This window comes from Mytilus edulis, chromosome 1, assembly GCF_963676685.1.
Source record: "Mytilus edulis chromosome 1, xbMytEdul2.2, whole genome shotgun sequence".
Classification (NCBI taxonomy): Eukaryota; Metazoa; Mollusca; class Bivalvia; order Mytilida; family Mytilidae; genus Mytilus; species Mytilus edulis.
Window position 1 is genome coordinate 60758674 of NC_092344.1, and position 22537 is coordinate 60781210.

General features: G+C 31.6%; 2 protein-coding genes and 1 long non-coding RNA gene across 3 annotated transcripts; all 3 read left to right on the top strand.

The window, feature by feature from the left end:
* The first annotated feature begins 915 nt into the window (after positions 1–915).
* LOC139514954 (uncharacterized) lies at positions 916–3261 on the top strand. The gene is made up of 3 exons (XR_011662769.1): positions 916–1142; positions 2021–2140; positions 3112–3261. It is a non-coding gene; the product is annotated as an uncharacterized lncRNA (long non-coding RNA).
* Positions 3262–4506: 1245 nt separating this feature from the next.
* LOC139514937 (metallothionein 20-III-like) lies at positions 4507–7998 on the top strand. The gene is made up of 3 exons (XM_071304520.1): positions 4507–5677; positions 6322–6438; positions 7765–7998. The coding sequence occupies exons 1-3, from the start codon at positions 5650–5652 to the stop codon at positions 7848–7850; spliced, it is 231 nt and encodes a 76-aa protein (XP_071160621.1). The 5' UTR covers positions 4507–5649; the 3' UTR covers positions 7851–7998.
* An 11960-nt stretch (positions 7999–19958) lies between these two features.
* On the top strand, positions 19959–22265 carry LOC139514943 (metallothionein 20-III). Its single transcript, XM_071304530.1, has 3 exons — positions 19959–20143; positions 20767–20883; positions 21920–22265. The coding sequence occupies exons 1-3, from the start codon at positions 20116–20118 to the stop codon at positions 21991–21993; spliced, it is 219 nt and encodes a 72-aa protein (XP_071160631.1). The 5' UTR covers positions 19959–20115; the 3' UTR covers positions 21994–22265.
* Positions 22266–22537: the final 272 nt, after the last annotated feature.

The following is a 22537-nucleotide window of genomic DNA, read 5'->3' on the forward strand; positions in this document are numbered from 1 at the left end:
TCTGACTTTGTTAGTGTTACCAGCAGGCTAACAACACTAATAGAATCCTGATAGTAGCAACTAACATAATAGGATCGGGTGCAAAATAAGGGGGTAGGCCTGAAAAAAAATACTCCCAAAGTGTCTTTAATTAACGGAAGTTACCAGACAATTTACATTTTAAAGCGACCATTTAAATTTTCCTTTTTTTTTATTTAAAATTTGTGTTTTGCTGAGTTCGGAACTTCCTATCGTATTGACGCATACCCACACTGTTTTGTTGACGTCTTAAGGACAAATGTTTATCATTCATGTTTACTTTATGGGTACATGTACAATATATATCACGCTCTAGATATTACACTTATCTCTTGTTGACGAAGTTTTATTCTTAAGTTAGTAATACATAATTTTATCAGTATTTCCTGCCAGAAATTACTTATACTTTTCTACGTAACGTGTGCATTTTAAAACATATTCATTCTTTATACTTTTCTACGTAACGTGTGAATTATTAAACATATTCATTGTAAAAATCATTGTAATACATTGCTTTGCTCTTCATGGGCCCTTTAATTGGAATAAAAATATCTTATCTTATCTTATTCATTTGACATAATCCGGTTTAAACTGGATCAAAAAGTCATGTTAAATTACCAATGTAAACATGGTGTTCGAAAGGTTCAATATGTTACTCGGCATACCTGTACGTTGTATGGTATAACGAAAAACCATTACCAAACTGTGTTTATATTTGATAATAATAAATGCGTTTCATAAACCAATTAAATGCCTTGACCGAATTATTAAACAAAAAGATGACAACACGACAGGGTTAGTCTATGGATGATGTTATGACGCAACATATTATGTCGAATCACAGATTTGCGCACGATCAGATTTTCACACGGAGATGCTATGAGCATGATGAGGCAACATATTATGGCGAACCTCAGATTTGCACACGATCGGATTTTCACTCGATCGAATTTTCACACGAACATATCAACAAACATATGTTTTGCACACGGATCACATTATTGTAAATCGACATATAAATCAGAAAGCCGAGCGCCAAATAATATTATTATACTTATTTGAATACTACGACCACTGAGACCACTACGAATTAAACATGCCTGCACCTTGTAACTGTATCTAAAGTAAGTACATGTTTAAATGTATATTTTATGCTGATTAGTTTATATGTATCATTTAACGCTTTTACTATACTTAGTGTTCATTTTCTAGTGAGATAATATTAACATGATAAATACGAGAAGTAGAAATCAATGTCCACGTTTAAACTTTACAACGAGATTCACTATAAAAATCGCCCTCCCTTTTTTTCAAATCATTGCTTGTTATTTTGAACTTCAAACTTTTAACTGTGTAATCTACACCATCATATGATCCATTATGTAATGCTACATGATAGCTTGTACTTTAGAAGAGGACCTGCTAAAAATGTTTTACTGTATTTTAAACGCAAGCAGAATGTTAAATTACACTTTACTGGTGTATTAAATGTTTAAATTACTATTATTGATTTAAATAATTGTGAAATCTTTTCTGAACATAATATTACTTCTATTCCCTAAATTTTATTTATAACTAGGCAGTGTCTATACATAGCTCAACAATAATGTTCTTTTTGACAACTAATTGATTTAAATAATAGTTAAATCTCCATTGAACATAACAATACTGATCATTACTTATATTACCTAAATTTTATCTATAGTAAGGCAAGATTATGATACATAGCTCAACGAGTATATGTTCTTTTTGACACGTAGCTTTAAAATGACGTAATTTAACGGATGTTAAATGACTTTTAATAATAAATATTGATTTATACCGACAATGGAAAACAAGAAATACTGTGAATTATGACGGAACCCCAACTAACAGATCAATAATGCCTTGGTCTATGCAGCTGATACCGTTTATTGTTTATTATAACAAATACTAAATTGGTTGAAAGTGTTGTTTTCATGTTTATTAAAGATATACTGTATTTATATATTATTATTTTTAGCAAATGTGTGTATCTGTGACACTGGCTGCAGCGGTGAAGGTTGTCGTTGTGGTGACGCCTGCAAGTGCTCGGGCGCCGACTGTAAATGTTCCGGTTGCAAAGTAGTTTGCAAGTGTTCAGGTATGTTTGCCTTCATTTTATTGTAGACGCGTATAGTTAATTTTAGATTGGTAGGCCGTAGTATAACGGCCAGTAATTTGTTCAAACAATAGTAAAATTACGAACAATTAACTCTTTCTCTTAAATTATTATTATTGTTATTATACAGTATTTATAACAGCGCATTATATAATATTGAAATTGCCCTAAGCGCTTTAAAACATAGATCAAGTCATATTATATATTCATTTTTTGTATTAACTATAAAAATATGAAAGCTCATGTTATAAAATTCTAAAACAAACAGGTATTATAAAATATTTCATATAACACTATACTTTGTCTATTAAAATATACTGATATAAACAATAACAGTTACATAAATTGGGCATGATAAACAACTTTGGTATTAAATGTAGATTGTTTGGTATGTGGGCGAGTGATTTTGAGGAGTGGATAAATGCGAAGGCTGCTGAAGCTTTCAAAAACAAAATCATAAATGTGAACGCCCTTATGTTTAGAAAAATAAATTTTACCTGTTCAAGCTAAAGCTACTTTGAACATCATTTTTCCCACATATACAATCATTGTGTGTATCGATTTTTATACTGCAGATAGAACATGTAGAACACGTCATGTTGTCTTTATCTTCTGAATAATTATAGTTCAAAACGATATTTCTTGCAATGTGGATTTTATGCTACCTCACTCTTCTTCATAACAATATTAGGGCAATGTCAGAAAAAATACATATTTTTGCATTGGGGACGAAACTGTAGAAGTTTCTTAGTCTCATCATGGAAGTATTATATTGACAATATAATACTTCCATGGTCTCATACAAAACAAAAGGTTATTAGCTTGCATTAACTGATATTGTATATAAAGGGATAGAAAAGAAAACAAATTTCACTGTTGTTGAAGTGTTTAGAAAAAGGATATCATAGAATAGGAAAAAAAATATTAATGAAAACTGTTTTTCTTATTTTCAGGTAGCTGTGCGTGTGAAGGAGGATGTACAGGACCTTCAACGTGTAAATGTGCACCTGGCTGTTCCTGCAAGTGAATCAAAAAGACAATATACTCGAACTTATTCCATTCATCAAATCATCCATTATGTATTAAAATTTCATGTTCAGCTACTTACTAGCTTATTGATCTGTATTCCAAGCCAGAGTTATTCCGCTTAGAGTATTGTGCTGCTATATTCCTCGAATGTGACCTGCCCAAATTATATTTATTATAAAATGTGTACCTTCATGACCAAAACGACGAGTGTCAGATGTAAAGCACTATAGAGATTACAAGGTAGTTTGGTTTTTAAAAGTTGCCGATGATCAGTCTCTAGTTTTCTTTGTTTTGTAGTCTGCAGTTTGTCTTTTGTTGTGCTATGGCGTTGTCAATATTAAAAAGAAGATGTTGTATGATTGCCAATGAGATAAAATGTAACTATCCACAAGAGACCAAAATGACACGGAAATTACTGACTATAGGTCACCGTACGGCCTTCAACAATGAGCATAGCCCATACCGCATAGTCGGTTTTAAAAGGCCCCCAAAAATGACAATGTAAAACAACTTGCAGCTTGGATTGATTGGAATATACTTCTGGGCGAGTTTTTTTTCGGAGAGGGTAAATTTGTAAAAAAAAATCTTCATTATAAGACCGTAATTTTTCAAAAACTAAACCAGTGCCGTGTGAAAATAACATTTTACACTTCTTAAAGAGATATTTTATTACGAAAATATGTGTACACTGATATTAAGGGCAGACATTAAAATAATTTTCCTTGAAGTTGCATTTTTTATGATTTTTGAGTTGGAATGTCCCTTTGGTATCTTTCGTCCCTCTTCTATCATATAATGAAAAAGAATAAAAACTGTCAAAATCAAAGGAAACTACATTGGTTCGATATAGATGTCTTGTGCAGTTGGGTTTAACACACCACTTATCATGCAGCTGTAGTAAGGGTTATATGCCACACCAGCACAAAACGGCATATATAAACTACTGACATTGCAACATGGTATTGCTAAGAGCTACAATGAGTGAAATTGAATATTAAAAAAATATTAACTAAAAAAAAATAAAAAAAACAAAAAAATACCCAAAATATATAAAAGGGATGTCCATAGCGCCTGTTATCATATTTAGGTTTTTGATACTTAACTCAGACATGCTTTTAATATAGATTTATGTAAGATGATTGCAACTGATTCAACCATTTTATATTTAACTCTTATTCTCATGGTCAATATTATAACTGTAAACAGATAGCGGCTCGTACATAACATTATAACATGCCTATTATGTCAGTGTAGGATGGATATCTTAATCGTTCCTAGTATTAAATATCACTTTGACATAATCTATAGCATAGACATAGCTGATTCATAAATATGTATGGCAACGTGCCAATAAGTATTAAAATAAAAATATTTTGCTGTGTTCAAAACATCACGTGACATAAACCGTGTGCAAAATCCCAGTATCTAATTACTGTTATGACGCAGTAAACTATGGATTTTGACATGAGGCTCTTCTCGTTTAAATGTTGTTCGACATACATTATGTATATGATATACGTATATATATACATACGTTATATGGTCATTTTTATAAATTTTCTGTCTACAAAACTTTGAATTTTTCGAAAAACTAAGGATTTTCTTACCCCAGGAGTAGATTACCTTAGCCGTATTTGGCACAACTTTTTGAAATTTTGGGTCCTCAATGCTCTTCAACTTTGTATTTATTTGGCTTTTTGAACTATTTTGATCTGAGCGTCACTGATGAGTCTTATGTAGACGAAACGCGCGTCTGGCGTATAAAATTATAATCCTGGTACTTTTGATAACTATTAATTGTGTTTATAAAATGTAAAAATACATTAAGAATTGAGTACAAATAAAATGTAGAATGATGTAATTCGGTTATATGTTTTACTAGTATACTAATTTAAACCAACTTGAAGTCTTTGTTAAGTTAAGCTAGACAGAAATGTTGATTATGACATATGACATAGTATACACTATGTCGGACCTCAGATAACATAGGTTTTTGACCACGAAATTTTCTCAGATGATTATATAAATATCGGCATACTACAAGGCAAAACATCACGTAACATAAACCGTGTGCAAAATTCTGGATCAATCTAATTACTATGTTATGACGCAGTAAAATATGGATATTGACATGAGGCTTTTGAGAAGGGTTTATATGTTGTTCGACATACATTGTGGTTATAAAATGTAAATATACCTTAAGAAAAAAAGTACAAATAAAATATAGAATGATGTTAGTCGATCATATGTTTTTCGCTAATTTAAGCCTAGTCTCTGTTAAGTTAAGCTAGACTAAAAATGATGATAATGACATACGACATTGTATGCACTATGTCGAACCTCAGATGACATAGTTTTGCACACGAAATTTTCTCAGATTGTTATATAAAAATGGGTATAATACCAGAAAAAAACCCATTATATTTGATATCATATTAAGCAGAACAACTTCAACAAATAAAATGGCGGGACCTTGTAACTGCATTGCAAGTAAGTAGTTTACATATATAAAATATTTTATAGAAATTTTACGTGACTTATATAATATTTTGTGATAATTGAAAACAGATACTATGTATATTGTGTCTAACAAAATGTTAACCAGTTAATTTAGGTTATTATTGAAAAATCAAAGATTTTATTCAAAATTGGTGCTATATTTACTGCCGGGTAGAGGGGATATTGATATATATATATATTTTTAAATCCAGGATTAAGAATTTTTTTTTTTATCAATATGAAATGTGAGATAAGTATTATGCATAAGGAGTTGTACACTCTTCTATTTATTTTGTCCTCCGTTTCCCCCTATTAATTATTCACGGTGAGGCATAAGGTTTATTATGGACTGAACATTCATTGGATATGTTGCTATCCACACTAAGTGTTTGCCTTTGTCTTTGCAGGGTAAAATATTTATTTTCAAAATGCTCCTGACCCCTTCCGAAAATCGAATGATCGTTCAACTTACCTGGATTTTGATGATTATTTGCATGCAATAATCATAATTTTAGATATGAAGGTACTGCTAAAGATAATTAAATGTTTGCCATTTATGTAATACAAGTGAAAGTTTAGAGAATGATTGCGAGTTTCTGAAATCACTAATATAGCTGTTTTTACTTTATGTGTAGCAAACGTGTGTATCTGTGGTACAGGATGCAGCGGGAACTGTTGTCATTGTGGAGACGCCTGCAAATGTGCAAGTGGCTGTGGATGTTCCGGATGTAAAGTTGTTTGCAGATGTTCAGGTTTGTTCATAGTTACAGCTTTTTTGTAGATATTCATTTTATTCACATAATTTGAATTTTAACATACAAATATAATAAGAAGATTGAGTATGTCTTTTTCTTATAGATTAAAGTATCAATAAATACACACCCAACTGATTCAGTGTCAAGACGCCTTAAACAATTGTAAAAGGCACGACATTGTCGAATGCCATCATATAAGCAAAGCGTAAAGATATGATGTAGGATTATGCACCCATAAAAGAGAGACGAAAGATACCAAAGGGACAATATATAATTGTACATACATGTATATAGCAACTTATAATTTATCATGTTGATATTTTATAAAAACTATAGTAGTTTTAGTTTTTTCCCTTTACAAAAACTGCTTTAAATTGCATACATATTTGTTAAAAAATCCGAATGATTGAAGTATTTGACCGTATTATAATTTTGATTTGTTTGCATCTTTTGTACCTATGATATTGTTTCGAAAATGTCCTGATAAAAACTATGTTGGTGACCTTCTGCGGTTGTCTGTTCTATGGTCGGGTTGTTGTCTCTTTGACACATTCCCTATTTTCATTCTTAATTTTATTGATTACTTTTGCAAATGTCCTTATTAATGAAAAAGTGTTGGAAAGGTTGGAGATGGGGGCGTGTGGTGGGGTTGATGTGTTACAGAAAAAAAAGTATATTCTGAATTTCCTGAACTAAAAAATTGTTTCAGAATGGAAGTTAAAGAAATAATTTGCTGTATGTATTTTTTAAATTTGTTTAGCTTCTTTATTTTTTTCTTAATTAAAATCAAGACATATGTTCATTTATTCGAAATTTTTTTTACAATGGCCCCCAAAAAATATGAACTATCAGTGCTTAAGATTTTATTATGTACATTAAACTGTCCTTAAACACCAAATTAAAAATTAAACCAATACATAAAAAAACATTCAGCAGAAAGATCCGAAGAAGATTTGTTTGCTATAGTTTGTGCATAGAAGTCCCATATTAGACTAAAACAGTTTTGAACTACTTATCAACACAATAAGATGCCGTATTATCAATTACATAAAACTCCAACAGCGAACAAATGACATGGAGGCTAGGTCGACAATGAGCAAAACCGATACCGTATAAAGCAAGGTATAAAATGGGATGATTGCGTTTAGTAAGTTCGTGCGATATTTAGTTTTATATATACGGTATGTGGACCTAACAACTTTTTCCTAAGAGTTTAATGTGCAATTTGCACACATATAATTCTTCCTTTAAAAAGTATTAACACTTTTGGAGATTTCATTTTGAATGTCAATATTCATATTGATGATATTTATTATATTTTAGGTACCTGTGTGTGTGTGGATGTGATTGCACTGGTCCGACAAACTGCAAATGTGAATCTGGGTGCTCTTGCAATTGACAAAAGATAGCCACAACGTTAACGTGCATAATCCATTAATTCTTAGTCTAGTCATTCCTATCATTCAAACGTACATTCTAATTGGTTATATTCACTAATATCAAAAACACAACTTTTATTAATCGTTTTTGTTGAAAATATTTATTTTGTATTAAAAATGTTTTGAGTCCATATATGTCAATTTAATATTTGTCGTTTTGCAGCGATCGTTTCTCAGTACAGGATTATTTGGTATTCCCAAACATGTACAACATATTTGTAGTAATCATATAATTGAGGTAAACACCGCAGGAATGTTCTCAAGACATAGAAGAAAACAAATTCATCTGCTTGCTATACACATTAAACCTTAACATTACATTTTTGATTGAAGTACAGAATGTACGTCCACGATCAGAACAGCAACGCGTTGACACCTGAACTGTTTTTCCATCAGATAGTCAAATAGTCAAACTGCTTCGATTGTTTCTAGTAGAAGAACAATGAAGAAGGGCGAACAATACCATTGGAACAGCCAAACTCATAGATTGAAAATAGACTAACAACGTCATGGCTAACGAATAAAAAAGACAAAAAAACAAATAGAAGTACACAAGACACACCATAGAATATTAAAGACTAAGCAACACGAACCCCACCAAAAACCGGGGTAGATCACATGTGCTCCGGAAGGGTAATCAGATCCTAATCCACATGTGGCACTTATGTTATTTAGTAGTAGTAAGCTCTTCGTAGATGCATGTGGTCATTGTTTCAACCCCAGGCTTGGTTAAGCATTGCTCTGATCCCCAATTCAAACACCAAGCACGCACCATTCATTAGTACACATACTCCTATTCAATTACTAGTATTATGTCAATGCCCAACTGAATATCATCCAATATTAGCTCTTTGACGTCCAGCTGATATCAATCAATCAAAATTACACCACTCACACGAAGGGATTTTCATTCCTCAATCGAAGTAGTTCTCTGAATCAAGGAATTACAATATGTGTGTGTGTGTGTGTGTGTGTGTGCGATTAGTTCTGATTACTGTCAGGACTAGACCACTCGTGTATCACCACAAAGAATATTGACTCTTCATGAAAGTATAATTATTCCTTTTACTCTAGTTTTTCCGTCTCTTATTATTGTTTGTGTTTTTGTTTTTGATTTGTAAATGTTGCACCTGGGGAAAACAGATGTCTCACTGATCTTCTTTTTAGGTCTCAATGGAAGCTTCGATCGTGTTGCAACTGAATAATTTAATGAAATATTGTAAGTTGTCCTCATTCTGAACTTCTCAATTACATGTTTGAGGAACGCCATTTCTGCTGTCACATAGTAGTAAGTGGCAGAAATTACATTCAAGTGGTACATGTAAAGAGGATTTGTTATTTTAGCTCTTTAATCCCCCTGTCAAATACAGGTATTCCTCAATTAAAAATGTGTAATGGGTACTTCAAAAATTATCATACCCTAGTTTGTTATAGCATATTTAAGTAACATTAATAAATACATTTGTTTGTACTAGTACCACAATCCAACTGTATTGTAGTGATGACTATGAGTGTATACCCAGACATGTACATATATAAAGGCGACGCTTGTGGAGTGTTTAAAATCGTGAAGATGAATCTGCAACTACAAAGAACATTTTTTTTTCAATTCTCAACTGTATGATTAAACTTGTACCCTGATATTCATCGGTTCGATGTAGCTTGGTTGTTATGTTTGTGGTGTACCAGACTAAAAATCAGATTAAAAAAGAATGTATGCCAAATTAGCACAAACCGACACATATAAACTACCGTTATTAAAACATAGTATTATTAAAAGCAAGAACACGTTTAATGCATGAAATTAAGTTATACAATTATATAAAAAAAAAATAACAGCACAAAAAAAAATCCACAAATATAAAAATAAGGAGGACCATGCGCATATGTAGTCATATTGAAGTCTTTGATACTGAAATTAGAAATCTATCTTTATAACTTGATGTCAACAATTGAAATTATCGACTAATTTAAACATTTAAATTAAAACAGTGAGTCAGAAGACTAATGTCAATACCGAAAAAAGATAACAACTTGTACTTGATATTAATGTTTGTCTCTTATAATAATGTTCTTACTATGAAATGTCATTGTGACATATTTTTACGTATCTCATTCATAAATATGTATGGAAACTTGCCAGAAAGTATAAATCTACAATATAGGTATAGTATTCATGGTCAGGTTTTTTCCATTCAAACACTTAAACAGATGCGATATTTACCATAGAGGACATTAAAACACAAAAGAAGAACAAAAATGGAAGACAAAAGAGAAAAGCGTGTCTATTTTCTAGTTAAACTTATTAACTGCGCCTTATTCAAAGTCATCAGTCGAAAATTAAATAAAGAACTAATAAAAACCCGTCTCTAAATTCCCTTGGGGTTTGGAACTTTTGGTAAACATGTATATGGGCGAGTTATTTACGCGAGTGATGAAGTTATTCCTTTTTTTAAAGTCATATTTAGGTTTTTGATACTTAGCTTAATTAGAAATACTCCCGTATAAATTTAAGTTAGGTATTACAATCAGATCTTCAACTGAATCAACTATTTAATATTCAACTATTATTCTCATGGCCAATATTATTAACAGATAGCGCCTCGTAATATGTCAGTGTAGGATCGATATTTTAATCATTCCTAGTATCAAATGTCACTTTGACATAATGTAACATATAGCTTATTCATAAATATGTATATGGCAACGTGCCAGAAAGTATAAAAATAAAAATATTTTGCTGTTTGCAAAACATCACCTGACATAAACCGTGTGCAAAATTCCGGTTCAATCTAATTACTATGTCATGACGCAGTAAAATATGGATTTTGACATGAGGCTTTCGAGAAGGGTTTATATGTTGTTCGACATACATTGTGTTTATAAAATGTAAAAATACATTAAGAATTGAGTACATATAAAATGTAGAATGATGTAATTCGATAATATTTTTTATACTTATTTAAACCAAGTCGTTGTTAAGTTAAGCTAGACAGAAATATTGATTATGACATATGACGTAGTGTACACTATGTCGGCCCTCAGATAACATAGTTTTTGTACACGAAATTTTTTCAGATGATTATATAGATATCGGCATACAAGGCAAAACATCACGTGACATAAACTGTGTGCAAAATTCTGGATCAATGTAATTACTATGTTATGACGCAGTAAAATATGGATATTGACATGAGGCTCTCGGGAAGGGTTTATATGTTGTTCCATATACATTATGGTTATTAAATGTATATATGCCTTAAGAAAAAAGTTCAAATAAGATATAGAATGATGTTAGTCGATCATATGTTTTTCACTAATTTAAGCCTAGTCTCTGTTAAGTTAAGCTAGACTAAAAATGATGGTAATGACATACGACATAGTATGCACTATGTTGAACCTCAGATGACATAGTTTTGCATACGAAATTTTCTCAGATTGTTATATAAATAAGTCATACTAACAGAATACAACCATTCTATTTTATATCATATTAAGCAGACCAACTCCAACGAATAAAATGGCTGGACCTTGTAACTGCATTGCAAGTAAGTAGTTTACATATATAAAATATCTAATAGAAATTTTACGTGACATATAATATTTTGTGATAATTAAAACAAACAGATACTATATATCTTGTGTCTAACAAAATGTTAATTAGTTAATTTAGGTCATTATTGAAAAATCAAAGATTTTATTGAAAATTGGTGCTATAATTTCTGCCGGGTAGAGATATTGATTGATGTTTTATTTATAATCCAGGATTGAGAAAAAATTGTTATCAATATGAAATGTGAGATAAGTATGATGCATAAGTTGTACACCCTTATTTATTTTGTCCTCCGTTCCCTCCCCTATTACATGCCTTCCTCTATTATTAGTTACTGATAGGCATAAAAGCAATTATTCATTATCCATGGGTAGGGCATACGGGGTATTAAGGACTGAATATCCATTTTATATGCTGCTATCCACACTAAGTGTTTCCCTTTGTCTTCGCAGGGTAGAATATTTATTTTCAAAATGCTCCTGGCTCCTTCCGAAAATCAAATGATCGTTCAACCTACCTGGATTTTGTTGATTATTTGCATGCAAAAATCATAATCTTGAATATTAAGGTACTACTAAAGATAATCAAATGTTTGCCATTTATGTAATTCAAGTGAAAGTTCAAAGAATAATTGTGAGTCCCTGAAATCACTAATATTGTTGTTTTTACTTTATGTGTAGCAAACGTGTGTATCTGTGGTACCGGATGCAGCGGGAAATGTTGTCGATGTGGAGACTCCTGCAAATGTGCAAGTGGATGCGGATGTTCCGGATGTACAGTTGTTTGCAGATGTTCAGGTTTGTTCATATTTACAGCTTTTTTTGTAGATATCCATTTTATTTACATAATTTGATTTTTTACATACAAATATAATAAGAAGATATGGTATGTATTGTTCTTCTAGATTAAAGTATCAATAAGTATTATGCCTGATGTTCATATGATGAAATCATAATCTTTCAGTCAGTTTAATTGAAGTCTGGAGCTGGCATGTCAGTTAACTGCTAGTATCATCGGTATAAGGACATCATTCGTAAATATAGCTCAACATGCAGACTTCTTATACGTTCAGGTATTTCACATCCAATTTTTTTATGGAAATATTCTTCATAAAGCACAAAAATGTCAGTATTCACCTCAGAAACTAACAAAACCTTTAAATAGACTTATTAAAAAGGGATATAGTTACGATACTGTTGTCAGGTCATTAAAGATTGCATATTTTAGCGTTAATATTGATTCACTTATAGGGTCTTTGCATCGGAACTAAACACATTTATTTATATATATATATATATAAACCAGTTGTTGGCATGACACGGGTTATGTTCTTCTCATATATGTTATGATGGTATGATACTAAACCCCTAACGGGAAGGATTGTGCCTGATATTCATATGATGAAAACATAATCTTTCAATCAGTTTAATTGAAGTCTGGAGCTGGTATGTCAGTTAACTGCTAGTAGTCTGTTGTTATTTATGTATTATTGTCATTTTGTTTATTTTCTTTGGTTACATCTTCTGACATCAGACTCGGACTTCTCTTGAACTGAATGTTAATGTGCGTATTGTTATGCGTTTACTTTTCTACATTGGCTAGAGGTATAGGGGGAGGGTTGAGATCTCACAAACATGTTTAACCCCGCCGCATTTTTGCACCTGTCCCAAGTCAGGAGCCTCTGGCCTTTGGTAGTCTTGTATTATTTTAATTTTAGTTTCTTGTGTACAATTTGGAAATTAGTATGGCGTTCATTATCACTGAACTAGTATATATTTGTTTACGGGACAGCTGAAGGACGCCTCCGGGTGCGGGAATTTTTCGCTACATTGAAGACCTGTTGGTGACCTTCTGCTGTTGTTTTTTTCTATGGTCGGGTTGTTGTCTCTTTGGCACATTCCCCATTTCCATTCTCAATTTTACATTCAACTGTTTCAGTGTTAAGACGCCATAAACAATCTTTAAAAGGTACGACCTTGGCCAATTCCTTAAAATCAACAAAACGTATAGATATGATGTCGGATTAATGTACTTATAATTGTACATATATAGCAACTTATAATTTATCATGTTGATATTTTACAAAACAATAGTAGTTTCAGTTTTTCCCTTCTGAGAAACTGCTTTAAATTGTATACATATGTGATGAAAAATCCGAATGGATAAAGTATTTGACTGTATTATAATTTTGATTTGTTTGCATTTTTTTGTATCGAAAATGTCCTGGTACAAAATATGTTTTATTACTTTTGAAAATGTTCTGATTAAGGAAAAAGTGTCGGAAAGGTTGGAGATTGGGTCGTGGGGAGGGGTCGCTGTGTTATTGAAAAAAAGAGTATATTCTTAATTTCCTGAACTAAAAAATTGTTTCAGAAGGGAAGTTAAAGAAAGAATTTGCTGTATGTATTTGTTTAAGTTTTTTAGCTTCTTTATTTTTTTCTAAATTAAAATCAAAACATATGTTCATTTATTCGAAAAAAATATTCAATGTTCCCAACAAAATATAAAAGATCGGTGATTAAGATTTTAGTATGTTGTTTAAACTGTCCTTATACACGAAATCAAAACTTGATCCAATCACATAAAAACATTCAGCAGAAAGATCCGAAGAAGATTTGTTTGCTATAGTTTGTGCATAGAAGTACCGTGTAAGAATATACTTATCAACACAATAAGATGCCGTATGATCAATTACATAAAACTCCAATGGCGAACAAATGACATGAAGGCTAGGTCGACAATGAGTAAAACCGATACCGTATAAAGCAAGGTAAAAAAAATGGGATGATTGCGTTTAGTAAGTTCGTGCGATATTTAGTTTTATATATACGGTATGTTGACCTAACAACTTTTTCCTAAGAGTTAAATGTGCAATATTTACAAACATAATTCTTCTTTTAAAAAGTATTAACACTTTTGGAGATTTCGTTTTGAATGTCTATATTCATATTGATATATATTATATTTAGGTACCTGTGCGTGTGGATGTGATTGCATGGGTCCGACAAACTGCAAATGTGAATCTGGGTGCTCTTGCAATTGAAACAAAGATAGCCACAACGTTAACGTGCATAATCTATTCATTCTTAGACTACTCATTCCTATCATGCATACGTACATTCTAATTGGTTATATGCACTAATATAAAAAAAAAAACCTTTTATTAATCTTTTTTGTTGAAAATGTTTATTTTGTATTAAAAATGTTTTGAGTCCATAAATGTCAATTAAATGATTGTCGTTTTGCAGCTATCGTTTCTCAGTTCAGGATTATTTGGTATTCCCAAACATGTATTACATATTTGTAGTAATCATATAATTGAGGTAAACACCGCAGGAATGTTCTTCAGACATAGAAGAAAAAGAATTTCATCTACTTGCAATACACATTAAACCTGAACAATACATTTAAACTCGTCCATCAAACCAATCTGATTGAAGTACAGAATGTACGTCAACGATCAGAACAGCAACACGTGGACATCGGAACTGTATTTCCATCAGATAGTCGTCAAATAGTCAAACGGCTTCGATTGTTTCTATTAGAAGAAGTTAAAAAAATACCAGAGGAACAGCCAAGCTCATAGATTGAAAATAAACTGCCAACACCATGGGTAACGAATAAAAAAGACAAAAAGACAAATAGTAATACACAAGGCACACTATAGAAAACGAAAGACTAAGCAACACGAACCCCACCAATAACCGGGGAAAATCTCAGGTGCTTCGGAACGGTATGCAGATGTTATTTAGCTCTTCGCGGATGCATTTGGTCATTGTTTCAACCCCAGGCTAGATCAAGCATTGCTCTGATCCCTAGTTCAAACAAAAGACTTGAAATTTGTCACACCAAGCACGCACCATTCAGAAGTAAGCATACTCCAATTCAATTACTAGCATTATGCCAATGCCCATCTGAATATCATACAATATTAGCCGTTTGACGTTCAGATGATATCAATCAATCAACATTACACCACTCACAGGAAGGGGAATTTTCATTTCCCAATCGAAGTAGTTCTCTGGATTTAGTAATTGTAATGTGTGTGTGTGTGTGTGTAACTTTCAGAACTTTTACTCTAGTTTTCCCGTCTTTTGTGTTTGTTTGTGTTTTTGATTTTGTAAATGTACCCTGGGGAAAACAGATGTCTCGTTGATCCCCTTTCTAGGTCTCAATGGAAGCTTCGATCGTGTTGCTACTGAAAAATTTCATGAAATATTGTAAGCTGTCCTGCGTCAGATTTTCACGTTCTTAAACTAGTGGACACTTTGATGTCTCATTCTGAACTTCTCAATTACAAGTAAGAGGAACGCCAATTCTGCTGACACATAGCGGAAAATACATGCAAGTGGAATATGTAAAGAGGATTTGTTATTTTTTTTATTCTTCACCTGTCAAATATATTACAGGTATTCATCAATTAAAAATATGTAACGGGTGCTTCTAAGATATACCAGACCGTAGTCTTTTATACCATATTTAAGTAACATTAATAAATACTAGTACCTAAATCAAACTATATTGAAGTGATGACTCTGCGTGTATAGCCAGAAATGTACATAAAAGGCGACGCTTGGGGAGTGTTTAAAATAGTGTTGAAGAATGTGTAATTACAAAGAACATTTTTTTCTTTCAATTCTCGACTGTATCTTACATGTTACATTTAAAACTTGTAACCTCATGTTCACCGGTTCGATGTACCTTGGTTGTTATGTTTGTGGCGTACCAGACTAGTTAATAATCAGATTAAAAAAATGTATGCCCTATAAGCACAAAACGACTGTACAATCTTCTGTTATAGAAACATTGTATTATTATAAAGCCAGAACACAATTTATGCGTGAAACTGATAAAATATTAACTACAATAAATAAACACGATAAAAGCACGAATGAATCCACTGTTATAGAAATATAAAGAAATAAAGGGAAATTTCCATAGCGCATGTGTAGTTATATTAAAGTTTTTGATACTGAAATTAGAAATAGGCCTTTATAATTTGATGTCAAGAATAAAATCGTCGACTAATGTAAACAATTAAATTGAAACAATGAGTCACAGGGCCATTATCATTACCGAAAACAGTGTAAGGTGGATATTAATCTTTCTTGCTATGAAATGTCATTGTGACATAGTTTTACGTATCTCATTCATAAATATATATGGAAACTTGCCAGAAAGTATAAATGTACATAGGTATAGTATTGGAAACTTGTCAGAAAGTATAAATCTACATAGGTCAAGTATAATGGTCAGTTTTTCATTCAAACACTTAAAGGGAGGCGATAGATATCATAAAGGACATTAAAACTTATAAGTTGAAAGAACAAAAATAGAAGACAAAAGTCTAAAGCGTGTTTATTTTCTAGATAAACTTATTAATTATGCCTTATTCAAAATCATCAGTCGAAAATAAAATAAAAAGAACTTTTAAATACCATTTCTCTAAATCACCTTGGAGTTTGGATCGTTTGGTATATATGGGCGATTTTTTTACGCGAGGGATGAGTTTTTGCTATTCCCGCGCCATACCGGAGGGGGCAAAAAGTTTCACCATTGTCTGCCGGTATGTCCCGAAATATGTTTCCGTTCTATAACTTTTGTTTGCCTCACCAAAATGTTAGAACACTTATACACAATGCTTATTACTGCAAAACACAGATGAAGTGTAAATTTGAGTGGTGTCACTTTTATCTTTATAGAGTTATGTCACTTTTAAACGAAAAAAAAGTTGAAATTTTCGTTTCCGTTCTCTACCAAAAACATGAAACTTACACACGATGTTTATTACCACTTAACACAGTTCAAGTTCGTATATAGCCGGACGAATAATACCAGGACTATTTGTCCGGTCAATACAAGGTGTGCGTGAAATATCATCTTTTGCAGCACTAGGGGGTCGCAAATTATATACAGGGACATATAAAAAAGCAATGTTTTGCAATCTTAAATTGTTTGGCATCAGTTTTGTTACTATTGAAATTATTGTTTAATTTATGTATCACAGTCCAATGTGGTCAACATAAAATAAGAAAGTCATATATGTTCCATATCTATTTCTTTATTTATCAGTTGTTTATGGCATCAAAGAGTGAAGACGTTACTTGTAAAGCGAACTTGGGTTTTGAATGCAATTTGACTCGTGCATTTGAAGTTAAAATGAGGAGTTGGTCTTGTTGAAAAAGGTACAAAACTATAACGTTTGAGGATGTTAAGGATGTTCGCTTGCCATGTTTTGGGATTTTTGTCATGTTTTATGAATCCTCTGGCTTTATCCATTCGAATACCTTAAACTGATTTGCCCATTGACCCCCATTTTTCTTTTTTTATAAATGTTTTACATGTATATAATAAGCAATCTGTAAAAGTCTTATAAAAATCTTTGTTATTTGTTAATAGTTTTTGAGAACATAAACTTGTCAATGATAAAGCTATGAAAAATCAAGAGAGAACATTAACCCGCAAAAATTTCAATGGCTAATATCTTGCAAACAAGCTAAATGACCTATATATATTTTTTGGTTTTTTTCGTTCCTTTATTTATCCCTTATCAATATATACTACTGTTCTGAAAAGCTTGTTATTTTGAAACTGAGTATCGAACTTCCTTAATTTGACAGAGTTATGGATCCCTAGCTTTAGCATAAAATTGTTCATACTATAAATTTAGCACACAATTGAAAATCAGTGATCGGATAACACATGTTAAATGCAATCTCCTGGTGCTGATCAAGATGATATTACACACACTTCAGTAAGCATAAAATGACATGTGCATTGAAATGGCCAGACAAATAGACTTAGCACTGTCCGGCTAGCCTAATTTGACAAAAAGCCACTCTAATTTGATTAGTGTCACGTTTACTTATCTTGAGTTCAGTGCCTAAAATTTACATATGTGAAAACTGCTGAATTTTTCGTTCCCGTTCTTTAACTCAAGTTTGCCTGCAACAACTGTTATGAAACTTATACACGATGCTTACTACAACAAAACACAGTTCTCGTTTAAATTAAGGTAGCGTCGCTTTCACTTTTCTTAAGTTCTGTCCCTTTACAGATGGAAAAACGGTTTAATTTTCCGTTTTTTTAACTCAAGTTATATGTTGCATTAGAATGGTATATGCAAGCTCTGGCATCATCTGCTCTTATGGGCACATTCCCCATTTATATTTAGATTGACCTGAAGTTTTTCATATAATAAATAATTATTATAGATAACCGCGTGCTCTTGCGAAAATTACGTTTTATACTTTTAAAGATAAATATAAAGTCTTGTATTACAAAAATATGTATGCACTTATTTTAAGAGAAGAATGCAAATAATTTCATCTGTGAAGCTGATTTGTCGAATATATAAACTGTCAAAACTAACGAAGAAAGCTCAAACACATCAAACGAATGAAAATCAACTTTCATACTCTGTAAAGACATTTCCTTCTGTAGAAAATGGTGGCTAGCTAAAACCTCTTACTTGTATGACAGTCGCATAAAATTCAATAATCTTGAGAACAATGCGTTAACAAAACAAACATGACATAATACTAGAAGTTAAAATGTCAAAATGGAGATACAGCAATCATCATTGTGTTTTATTCTTAATCACTAAGAAAGACAAAATGGCCTATAGACAAAGCACATCAGCAAAACTGAAAGACAAGACTGAGTATACAAAAAAAAGTATACACACTTCATCATATTGGTGGAATGCATAAATTCCAGGACGCGCCAAAATTAAATTACAAAAAAATGAACTAAACATTTAAGGTCAATAATTTACAAACCCAGATAAAAGAACACTATTACACGTAATTAAGATTATAAACAACGTCAGTACACCTATAATCTATATTTCAAGGCCATCATGTATTATTTGTGAAGTTGATACGAAATATTTATCAACAAGGTCTTGGTATCTTCCGCTGTACTTCTTTCTTTTTTTTTTTTTTAGAAAAAGGACGATATCATTCGTTCTAAAACATTAAACACTTTAAGGAGGGTGTGTCCATATCGCCTGTATAGTCGTATTTAAAAATTAATTACTATAGTTCGTAACACTCCCTATATTTTCATATAAGATATTAAAATAAACTCCTTATTTTTACATTTCACTTTAAACTATAATGGTATAAATCGGATGGTCAATATCAGTTCTGAAAATATTTATTGACCCGTACTTAAATTAACAGCATGTTTGCTTTGATAGTGTAGGATGGATATTTTAATCATTTTATTTATTAGTGTATTTGGTAACGTGTGAAAATCTCTATCTGTGTGCAAAACACCACCTGACATAAAGCGTGTGCATAAGTCCGGTTAATCTAATTGCTATGTTATTACGCAGTAAAATATGGATTTTGACATGAGGCTCTCAAGAAGGGTCAGTTTGTTGTTCGACATACATTGTTCTTATAAAATCTAAATTTATCTAAGTAAATAAAATACAAGTAAAATGTAAAATGATGGAAGTCACTTATATTTTTTCTCACAAATTTAAACCATGTCTTTATAAAAACTAAATATGTATATAATGACATATGACATACTATATACACTATGTCGGACCTTAGATAACATAGTTTTTGCACACGAAACTTTCTCAAATGGTTATATAAAATCGGCATACTACCAGACAACAAAAATTCTATTTTATAGCAAATAAGCAGACCAATATAAACGAACAAAATGCCTGGACCTTGTAACTGCATTGAAAGTAAGTAACTTACATGTATAAAATATATAATAGAAAATCTAACGTTAATTATAATGTGTGTTAAAAATTAAAAACAAATCTTATGTACATCGTGACAGCACATATCTTAAAAAATAGAATAGTGCATTAGGGGTATTATTAATAAACAAAGATTCTCGTAAATTTATTGTACAATTAATTATAAGGCGGGTAAAGAGATATATTATTCATTATTTTGTGAAAACTCTTAGCAAAATCTTGATATTTGTTTTGTTTAAATCCCGAAATAGGAAAACTGATCATGCGGATCTAGAATTTTGTTATCAATATGAATTTTAAGATGATTATTATGCGTACTAAGATGTTGAAAAATAGAGATTAATATACAAATGAACACTCTCTATTTATTTTGTATTCCGTTTTCTCCACTTTACCTTACCCCCTCTCTACTTATTTAATACTACTACGCATAACGTACGACTAAATATAGTATCTATTATTCTGGAAAGGCCAGTTGGAGTTTTGAAGAATGAACATCGCTATTTTTTCCGACTGTAAAAATGATTAAAATATTTGATTATATATTATAAGAGTGAAAGTTAGAAGAGTAATCACTAATATGTCTTTTTTTACTTTATGTGTAGCAAACGTGTGTATCTGTGGTACAGGATGCAGCGGGAAATGTTGTCAATGTGGAGACGCCTGTAAATGTGCAAATGGATGCGGATGTTCCGGATGTAAAGTTGTTTGCAGATGTTCAGGTTTGTTCATGTTTATAGAATTTAGAACAAAACTTAAAAGATGATTTCAGTTTTAAAAACGCATGATTTATTTCTCTGTGTAAAAACTGCAATAGCCTGGCATCCTGACCCATTCTTATACTTTGTGATAGTTTTTGCAGTGAGCCAGGATTCCAGGGTAAGTACATGTAACTGGTTACGATTGCACATGTGTAAAAAATTAAACAATGAAAGATTGAATGACTCATTTTGCAGGTGATTCTATATTTTTTGTCATTAGATTTCCTTGTTTCATGACCAAAATGTTCTTGTCAAAATCGTCATAATACAAAATACTTCTTACTGCATTTATTAATGCACTCGCGGTTCTTTGGGAAAGCAAAAAAAGGAGAGGAATAAATTTAAAAAAAATAATAATTTGCTGAAAAAAAGTCATTTCAGAAGGTAAGTTGAAAATTAAAAAGTTTTCCATGTTCCTGTTTATATAATTGGAAATGAATAAAACTTATATGGTTTGGTGTGCCAAGAGACTGAAGATAAAACTATTTCCAGACAAAGTATTTATCTGCATGTTTTTATCATGTACTATAAACCGTTTTGATATACGAAAAATTGATTGAAAATCCTATGGGGATGTGATTGTTGCTTCTTCATGAATAGAAGGAACTGCATCTCAGATAATAGCAATTTTGGCTTACATAACAGGATTCATCGTTTGATGGGTATAGTTGATTTTGAGTTGTTTAGCCTCTAATAAAATATTACAGGAAACTCCTAAGAAAACATAGGTTCGATTGACTCAGGCATAGTCGATCCCAGCTGAATTTGGTTACTATTATACTATTTATTTTGCTCTTGATCATATAGTTCATTACGTTCCTACGTATTTATGCATCCCTAGCACGAAATATTTTGTGTTTAAGCATTCCTAATGAAGATAAATCTAGAAAAGCGCAGTTAATAATATCAACTAATAAAATGTTGTTTTTTTCGTCTAATAAAACATATACACTTTATATTGAAATGTCTATTGAAATGAGTTTTTATTATGTTTCAGGTACCTGTGCGTGTGGATGTGACTGCACTGGTCCGATAAACTGCAAATGTGAATCTGGGTGCTCCTGCAAGTGATATAAAGACAATCACATCACAATCAATATAGTCATAATTGTAACTCATATCATTCATAAAAGGTTGCGTGATGTTCATTGATATTAAATAAACAAATTTTGAATAATATAAATATTTTTGTTGATAAATATTTCATCATATTTACTTATATACTTATTAGCACATTTAGAAACCGGTTGACACTGACGGTTAACATTTGCATGACCGAAATATGCTTCCTTTATGCAACAGTATTTATTTATATCTTGCATAGCTTATGCGGCTGCATTAAAATCACCAACTTGTATTTTCCCTTGAATTTCTGATACCAAATGTTTAAGTGGGATACAGTCATTATTAGTTTTCTCCTGTCCGGAAGTAAAACTATTGGTAAATATGTTGTCAGTAATGTACGTTGTACAGGTTTGTATGAAACACAGTTTTGTCCGATCGGAATAGTTAATTCTCATTGCGAGTACAGCTGACGAGTGCTATAATCTGCACATTGTAGAAATCTTGCATCAGTTCTCTAAGGGGTTCATTTCCGGTTGCAATAATCATCCTG